General features: G+C 49.5%; 2 protein-coding genes across 2 annotated transcripts; one reads left to right on the top strand and one right to left on the bottom strand.

The window, feature by feature from the left end:
* The first annotated feature begins 212 nt into the window (after positions 1 to 212).
* Positions 213 to 1,301, top strand: LOC129149852 (melanoma-associated antigen 10-like). The gene is given in 1 exon segment (XM_054719502.1): positions 213 to 1,301. A coding segment is annotated over 1 exon segment (1,089 nt).
* Positions 1,302 to 6,367: 5,066 nt separating this feature from the next.
* Positions 6,368 to 7,773, bottom strand: LOC129149853 (melanoma-associated antigen 4-like). The gene is made up of 2 exons (XM_054719508.1): positions 7,751 to 7,773; positions 6,368 to 7,441 (listed from the first exon to the last, which is right to left on the bottom strand). Exon 2 carries the CDS (start codon positions 7,376 to 7,378, stop codon positions 6,368 to 6,370), a length of 1,011 nt encoding a protein of 336 aa, XP_054575483.1. The 5' UTR covers positions 7,379 to 7,441; positions 7,751 to 7,773.
* Between the last annotated feature and the right edge of the window lie 1,725 nt (positions 7,774 to 9,498).

Consider the following 9,498-nt stretch of genomic DNA (forward strand, 5'->3'; position numbering starts at 1 on the left):
CATTCAGGATCTTAGGGGACAGGTCACCCAGGAGGAGAAACCCCACTGAGGCCCAAGAGCACCTCTAAAGAGGAGACCTGTAGCTCTGCTTTGTTAAAGCTGACAAGGGTGTACCCAGCTAAGGCCACTTACACTTCCTCTCTCCTCAGGCCTGTGAGTCCTCATTGCCCACATCCTGCCCACACTCCTATGGCTGCCTGACAGGAGTCATCATGCCTCGAGCTTCAATGCGACAATGCTACACGTTTGAGAGTCCCGAGGCTGAGGATTCCTCCTCCTCCTCCACCTGCTCCTCCTCTTTTCCTTTCTCTTTCTCCTCCTCCTCCTCCTCCTCTTCTTCTTGCTACCCTCTGCTTTCAAGTAATGCAAGCACCCCGGAGGAGGAGGAGGAGGAGGAGGAGGAGGAGGAGGAGGAGGTTCATGCTGCTGCTGGGACACCAAGTTCTACCCGGAGCTCTCCAAGTGCCTGTGCCTCCCCTACTGCCTTTGCCGCTGATGCTCCATTGAGCCAGTCCAGCAGCCAAGAAGAGTAGGTTCCCAGTACCCCCCGGGCCCTGCCAGACACACAGTCCTTGCCCAGAAAAGTGATTGATGATAAGGTAGCTGATCTGGTGGGGTTCCTGCTCCTGAAGTATCACACAAAGAAGCTGACCACAAAGGTAGAAATGCTAAGTAGCATCATCAGAGAGCACCAGGACCACTTTGCTGTAATCTTCAGCGAGGCCTCTGAGTGCATGCAGCTGGTTTATGGCATTGATGTGAAGGGAGTGGACCCCACCAGCCACACCTATGTCCTAGGCACCAACCTGGGCCCCACCTATGATGGGATGGTGAGCAATGAGCACAGTATGCCCAAGAGTGGCCTTCTGATACTCATCCTTAGTATAATCTTCTCGGAGGATGATTGTGTCCCCGAAGAGAAGATATGGGAAGCACTGAATGCCATGGGGGTGCATGCTGGGATGGAGCATTGTATCTTTGGGGAGCCCAGGGAGCTCCTCACCAAAGTTTGGGTGCAGGAACAGTACCTGGAGTACCGGCAGGTGCGCAACAGCGAACCGGCACGGTACGAGTTCCTGTGGGGTCCCAGGGCTCACGCCGAGACCAGCAAGTTGAAAGTCCTGGAGTTTATGGCCCAGATCAATGGGAGTGACCCCAGATCCTTCCCACACTGGTATGAGGAGGCTTTGAGAGAGGAGGAACAGAGAGCCCAGGCCAGAATTAGCCCCACATATGATACTACTGCCATGGCCAGTGCAAGCTCTTCTGCCATGTCCAGTAGCTTCTTCTGCCCTCAGTGAAGTCCAAGGCAGATTTCTTTACTTTGTGTTTTAAGAGGGAAGTCAATGATCCAAGCAGTGGAGGGCCAGACTTGTGGTGAGAGAATCATAGGGAATAACATCTTTGTGTCTCTGTTCCATTGGGGTGACTTAGAAATATATCTTCTTTTATTTTTGGTATTTTAAAATGTTACTTTAAGTAGAATGTTCACTAGCTTCAGAATCTAAGTTTACAAATGACATGGGGCACAAGTTTATTGTTATTTAACTTTAGAGAAAGAGCTTTCCTATTTTTTAACACAAATTGAGACTCCTTCATTTTATTTGTACTTTGTAACCAGATAACATGGACTTGGAATAGCCTTTTTTAAATGTGAAATAGCATAGCTGTAAAACAGAGATAAAATAGTTAATTTTTGAATTCCTGTATCATTTTTAGTCTGTCATTCTGTAAAAATGGAGTATATATATCTGGATTTTCTTAGCTTATTCAAGAATGTAGAAAAATAAACAGTAAAAAGACTCTTCTTACTAGTTCATGTGCACCCTAAACATTCATTGAGCCTCTGTCCTCATACGGAAAGGCAACCCAGCCAGAGAAAGGGAGGGGGTGCAGAGCAGAGGAGCTGGGCACCAGGACTGGGTTGGGAAGGGAGTGAACACAGGCTGCTTTTGTTCCCAGGCCTTGTCTTTGAGAGTGGGTATGTTTCCATGCACACGAGGACATAATAGCTGAAGTGAGGTTTATGTCCTTTAAGACAGGAGGGGAGAGTCACCCAGAGTGGGGGGTTGCTCATGTGGAGTGTGGTACTGAGGCTCAGGCCCTATGATGTTGATGTGTAGCTACAGGTTGTGACTGTCCTATTACATTACGGGCCAGGTACTCAGCCCTATGGAATCTGAGGTCTGCCAGGTACTAGGAACCCCTTCCCCAGGGAAAAGGCAAGGACAGTGGGTGATGTAGTCAAGGCCCCCATGATCACGGGCCATCTATTCATCCCTCTGTGCCACCTTCTCAACTGTAGACTGGAGTGACAGTGGCACTTCCCCTATCCCCATTATTTGAGGATTGAATTCTAGGATTTGTGGATCATGCCCATCCCAGGGCCTGGCATGGGGTTGGTGTGGGGGTACTGGTGCCAATTCTTCCTGCTCCTGTTATTCCTTTCTGTAGGCTGCAGTGGGGGCCAGGAGTGCCTGCTGACAGCAGATAGCAGTGGTGCAGCCAGGGGATGGAGGAGGATGGCTCCCAAAGAGACCTGAGGGAGACACCTGGCAGGATGATCTGAGCTCACACGGTGGTGTCCCATGGCCCAGCTGAGGTTGCATCCCAAGGATTTGCAATCAGCAGCCCTGCAAGAGGGACCAGGGTGCTTGGGGACCTGCAATGTCTTGGGGTGAAAAGAGGAGGGAGCTGACAGTGTTGAGGTGTGTCGGGGTGAGGAGAAGAAGCAAAGCCCAGGAGCGTCTGTGCTGAGAGAGGACTAGAACCCACTCACCTGGTGTGAAGCCAAAGTGCTCTTTCTCCCTCCTTTGTGCTCCCCTGGCCTCAGTGACATCCTTTCTGGAACTGACCACATCCTGTGCTGAGTGCTGCTCACACCCCTCCAGAGTACCCCCAGAACCTTGCTCAGGAGTTTGACCATCAGGGGGGCAGCTCCTGTGCTGAGCGTCTGCCCCCTGGTGGTCAGTGCACATCATATTAACTGGTTGTTCTGCAATTCAGTCGATTTTCATATTAGGCTTTTATTATATAGCATAGCCAAGAGCTGAAAACAGTGCAAATGCCCACCAGTAGAAGAGTGGATAAAATAAACAGTGGTATGCTATATAATAAAATGCTAATATGTAAATCAACCAAACGGTAAAACAACCAGTCACTATTATGCACCCTGACCACCAGGGGGCAAACTCTCAATGCAGGAGCTGCTCCCTGGTGGTCAGTGCGCTCCCACAGCAGCGGTGGCAGGAGCCTCTCCCTCATCTGCAGCAGCATTTAGGATGTCTGACTGCCAGCTTAGGCCCGGTCTCCACTGGGAGCGGGCCTAAGCCAGCATTCAGACATTCTCTGAGGGCTCCCAGACTGCAAGAAGGCACAGGCTGGGCTGAGGGACCCCCCCGAGTGCATGAATTTGGTGCACCGGACCTCTAGTCCTATATAATAAAAGGCAAATATGCAAATCGACCTAACAGCTGAAGGACTGGTTGCTATAACATGCAATGGCCACCAGGGGCAGACGCTCAATTCAGAAGCTGCCCCTTGGTGGTCAGTGTGCTCCCACAGGAAGAATGCCACTCAGCCAGAAGCCCTGAGCTAGGCTCACTGCTGGCAAGTGCAGTGCTGGTGGCAGGAGCCTCTCCCATGGGGAGCGGGCCTAAACCATCAGTCAGAAATCCACTGAGGGCTCCCAGACTGGGAAAGGGCAGAGGCTGGGCTTAAGGACCCTCCCCTCCACCCCCAAATGCACGAATTTCATTATCTGGCTTCTGGTATTTACATAATGGAATACTACCTGGCAGGAAAAGAGAAGGCATTCTTAACTTTTCAGACAACATGTATGGACCTGGAGATGATTATACTCAGTGAAATAACCCAGTCAGAGAAAGAGAAAACTATATGATCTCACTTATATGTGGAATATAATGAACAACATTATCTGAAAAACAAAATAGAAATACACACATGAAGACATGGAACAGACTGGCAGTTGTCAGAGGGGTTGAGGGAGAGGGGGATTGGATGAAACTAACTGAAGGAATTAGCCAAAGAACATGGACACAGATGACAATGTGGTGAGGGCCAGAGGGTGCGGGGAGGTAAGGTGCTGTGAATAGGGCCAAAGGAAGGGAAAATGGGGATATTTGTAAGAGTGTAAACAATAAAATAAAAATTTTAAAGTATATTGGTATTTACAGTTATCTCCTCATAGGACATAAATAAAGGGCTATTGCTCTCAGAAGGGATGGAGGGTGAGACATGGGAGAGCAGAGTAATTCTGAAGGGAATAGGGAGCCTGTGTGTCAGGTTGAGGGCAGGAGATTCTGTACAGCCTTAAAAGGAAGCAGCAGTCATGAACAATTCAGCAGACCATGATCCAGGGATGGACAGGAGGGCACCCAAGGAAAGACCAGGGGAAGGGTGTTGTCATGAGGGAAAATGCTGGGATGAGGGAAAATACTGGAACGAGGCAGAAAACCTGGCACCAGGAAGACTCATATATACATAAGCCTCAGACAATCCCCACATTATGCTTGATTCTCAATGTCACCTTCCTTCCTTAGGCCTGCTCTTGCCTGGGCTCCAGGGTTCTACTAATTGTCACCTGAAAGAGTTCATTCATACTGAGAGTAGAAATTAATTGTGAGGTAGAAAGTGTGCCATGGGCTAGGAAGGCAGGAAATATCATGGACTCCTGATGAAGTTGGGCAAGGGGCCAATACTGCACGATACCACTTACTAGCCATGTAATCCTGGGAAAAGTAGCTGGTCCAAGGGGCATCAAGTTGTTCCTCTGTGAAGTGTGTCTGATAAACCCTGTCTTGTGGGAATGCAGGACAGTGTGGAGTGTTTGTAAAGCACTGCACACAGTGACTTGAGGAGATTGGAACTCTGATGAATGGCAGCTATTTCTAATATCATTTTTATCCCAGATACTTCCACTCTGGCACTGTGATTACTTATTTGTTATGAAGATCTTATTAGAGAATGTGCTGTTCAGTAAGGAATGGAATACCCAACAGGCCAAAAAGGATGTGCCCAATTCATGGATGTATGCTGAAATTCAGGTGTGGGGAGCCTTCACAGCTGGACACAACACAAAGATGCTAGAAAGCGAATCTAGGAACAACTCTTTCCCTCAGTCCAAGCTGCTCTTTCATTCATTTCACCCCCACCCCAAATCAACAACTTGATAATGATTGGCCAGATCACACTCAAGATCATTAACATTCAATCCCAATTAGGCTGTGGGCTGTGGCTCTTCCAGGCCATCCTTACTCATGGCCCAGTAACTGTATTTCTGTAGAAATCTGTGCAGATGATGGGTATAATATGCCTAGAGATCATACTGTCTAATGTCACTGAGACTGTGTGCAGGCAACCACCCTTCCTAACCAGGTGGAGATTTCCCTCTGGTTTATCCATGATCCCAAAGGAACATGTTAGGAAAATACTCCATTTCACACTTCCCTCTCACACCCAAGACACACAATATGTCCCTGCCACCCCCAGCTGCCTTACAATCAACCCCCGCAGAGGGAATCACAGTTTCCCAAATACCATGGCTCAGGCCAGGCACAATTGAGTGTTTTTCTCTGGAGGGCCACCACCTCACCTGTTCTGTTACTTGTTCTATAGGACTTAGGTGACTCCTACCCCCTTCCTTATATGACTTCAGTTCCTACACTATCATCCTGTGGGTGGGTGTGCCCTGCTTATGTTGGTGTCTCCACTACTAACCCAGGGCCTTCCAGAGGACATAGGCTCAGTGAATATCTGGGGATTAAATGAACCACTGAGCAGGGGTCCTCTTTATTCAGATGAAATCCCTCCACTTTCTTGCCAGAACCAAGGATCCTTAGATAAATTGTTTCATGAAAAGACAGCCAAGAAGAGATAAGAAGCAAAAATGAACAAACTTTTGCTTTTATTTTTTATTTCTTGACTCCATTGATTGTACTGCCGAGTTTTTTTCACATTTCCAATGAAATCCTTTTATCATGCCATGTTATCTAGTTTGGGATCATTAACTAGGATGGGAAGTGTCCCAAATTGCGTTACACAGTAGCAAATCTCTTACGCTTGAGCTGGACATGTACAAATATATATGTGACCAATGTCATTTACAAACTTACATGCTAACAGCTTATGAAAACTTCTATGAAAAGGACTAACATTAGAAAATTTCCTTAAAACTTCACAAAGTTATAAAGCATAAATTATTCAATCATCATAGGAGCCCAAACCATTCCCTGGGCCTCACTAGTGCTTTCTCCTCAAACACAGAGTTGAAAATGGAATGCACTTTACGCCCATCAAATAAAGTTAATACACAAGGGCCTGAAAAGTGCCTGGGTGCAACTCTGGCTCAGGCATAGTGGTTCTCATTACACTCAGGCCCTGCAGGCAGGTATGGGAGAGAACGGGGATCCCTGTCATTAACCCTGAGCAGAAAGTTAAGGGCTTTCCATTTGGTGCTCTCTGTGTGGGCCCTGGGACCCCACAGGAACTCATAGCGTGCAGGATTGCTATTGGGCACCTGGCGGTACACCAGGTACTGTTCCTGCACCCAAATTTTAGTGATGAGCTCCCTGGGCTCCCCATACATCCAATGCACCTTCCCATCATGCACCCCTAAAACATTCAGTGCTTCCCAGACTTTCTCCTCAGGGGCACAATCACCCTCCACAGCAATCACCCTCAGAAGTGTGACGAGGAGGCCAGTGTTGGGATATCTGTTCCCATCGCTCACCATTCCATCATAGGTGAGCCCCAAGGCGGTGACGATTACATAGGTGTGGGCACTCGGGTCGACTTCCTCCACAACTACACCAAAGACCAGCTTCATGACCTCAGTGGCTGCACTGAAGATCTCAGGGAAGTGCTCATGGTACTCTTTGATGACACTACTCTGCATTTCTGCCTTGGTTGTTGGCTCCTTTGCGCGATATTTCAGGAGCAGGAACTCCACCATTTCCATCATCTTTGAATGCAGTGCTTTTTGGAGCAAGGTATCGCCATCATCTTCAGGGCCTCTCTCAGTGTTTGGACCCGCCTCCTCGTGGCTGCTGGAGCTCTCATCTTCAGGATGGCTCCATGGAAAGGTTGCCAAGGCATGGAGGGAGGGGCAGGAAACCTGAGGACTCTGGGGAGGACTTGGTGTCTCAGCAGCAGCCACCTCCTCTAGGCTTTCTAAAAACAGGACTGAGGGGGAGGAAGACAGAGAGGAGGAGAGAGACACAGCCTCTTCATCCTCCTCCTCCTCCTCCTCCTCGTGCATAGCCCAGAACAGCTCCTCTGCCACCAGGTCAGGCATCTCCCTTGGGTCCTGATGGTCTTCCTCAAGATTGCCGAGCTCACTCATATGATGGCCAGGCATGATGACTTCTGCTGAGACAGTGACCGCGTGTGGGCAGAAGATGGGCAATTTGGACCCACGGGCCTGGAGGAGAGGGGGAGTGTGAGAGGCATGAGCTGAGAAACATACTTTAGGCTGCTCTGACAAAGGTGACTTATAGGTCTCTCCTTTAGGGGTGTACATGGGCCTCACAGGGCTCACTCCTGATCAGCCTGCCCACTAAGAACCTGAAGTAGGAAGTGACATGACATGACTGCTCAAGGTATAGAAGGCACAGCACAGGGTTCTGTAACTGATAGTGGGGTGTGGAGGTGTCAGGCAATGTGAGGTCCCCTCTGACATGGGTGGGAAAATGGAGAATATTCCTGACAATATTCATAGTTGGAACCTCACCTTAATTCGTAGCACTTCCTGGCCTTCTGCTGCTCTGTGACCTGAGAATATATAGTGTAGACCAAGGCCTTCAACTCCTCCAATCCGATGGCTCTGCTAGAGGGAACAAAGGACCACCTCAGGATGCACATGGCAAGAACAGCAATGGGAACGCAGTGCTGACAGGAGTGGTGGAAGAACTCTGTGTGGTCCCCTCTGTTGTGGGTGGAAGGTTCCTCATTGCACAAGTAGGATCTTCACCTTTCCCCTGCAAGGGTTTGGCCCCTCACTGCCTTCTGCTGTCCAGAGGTTAAACTCTCAAATAAGACCACACACACCTGACACTTCAGTGAAGAAACTGAGGGGGCCCCATATGTGGTCCCTCTCCCAGAGGATCAAGAATAGGTGACTGAAGATCTGGGTCCATCTATCCTGAGATAAGGTTCTGATCCTTTCTCACCATAGCACACTGCCGGGTTTCAGACAACTGCCCACTGAGCCCAATCTGCCTAGACTGAGGCTTCACCTCCCTTAGACACAGGAGTAGGAAGTGAGCCGAGCTAACCCAAGCACTATTCTGAGTTTCCTCACTGCTGACAGAAGAGGCAGGGTAGGTCTGGGTTCCCATGTGCTCTGGTTCCCCTCAGTGCTCACCTTGATTCCTGGAAGGATCTGGGACTCGTCTCTCTGTTGACAAAATGTGGACCTGGGGGATGACCCGACACGTGGTCTCACACCAAGGTCCTCAGCTTCCCGAGAGATCTGACACAAAAGTGAACAGGTGCTCCATCTGCCCCCACCCCTGCCCAGGTTCCCACATAACTGACACCAGGGTCTGGGCCTGTCTGTTTCAGATACAGACTTCCCTTAGTCTGGGCACAAGGTACTTGCCTTTCTTCCTGGCTAGGCCTGGATCTGAATCCAGCTTACCCGATTTTACCCTTAATAACTGTTCTCAATGAGAAATGCTCACGAGGAGCAGGCATGTGGAAAGAAAGAGTTTGTAACACCCAGGTACCCTTCCTAGGGAATCTGGATGCTGAGGACAGGACACTCCCTGATGCTGAACGCTCTCTTGTTTTCCCAGGGAGCACATAGCTGCAGTTTTCCACTGAAAGCATTCAGACCATTGCAACCCTTCCACAACCTCAGATCCTCTTTTCATGAACTTAAGCCATCCCTATGACCAAGGCCCTGTCCTTCCTGAGTGCCCTGAGACAAACGTGAGAAGGAACCACCTCTGCAGACCCATGCCAGGCCTTTCCCAGGGCTGACAGCAGCACAGATTGGGTTCAGGGCACCCATTGTCTGGAGTGTGGTATCCTCCTTCCTGCCCAAGCTACCCATGTTCACTCCTGGAGTGCCTGGGACCTTTCCCTTCTGCTGAACTTAGAATGAATACTGCAGGCCATGTCCACCATCTCTCTGAGACCTCCAAGGTGGACTTTAGGACACACCACATTGACCACCATGCCCGAGTGACCCAGTTGTGCCAACAGAGCCTATGCCAGCTTGTCCCTGATTTACTGGGTTGGGAGGGACCATCATCCTGCCTCAAGACCCACACTTTGATTACCAGCATTGCCTGGGACACCTCCCATTGTTGCTCTGAATCCAGCACCTTCAGGACAATGTCCTCACCTCCGTTTGCCACTCCTAAGTTAGAAGTCTAGAAACAACCCAAATCCACAGGCCTAGCATGAGGCTTCCAGGAACTACTGGCAGGAACAGGCACACTGGGTACACTTTTGACACTGGCCAAACCTCAG

This window comes from Eptesicus fuscus, chromosome 1, assembly GCF_027574615.1.
Source record: "Eptesicus fuscus isolate TK198812 chromosome 1, DD_ASM_mEF_20220401, whole genome shotgun sequence".
In the NCBI taxonomy this organism is placed as follows: Eukaryota; Metazoa; Chordata; class Mammalia; order Chiroptera; family Vespertilionidae; genus Eptesicus; species Eptesicus fuscus.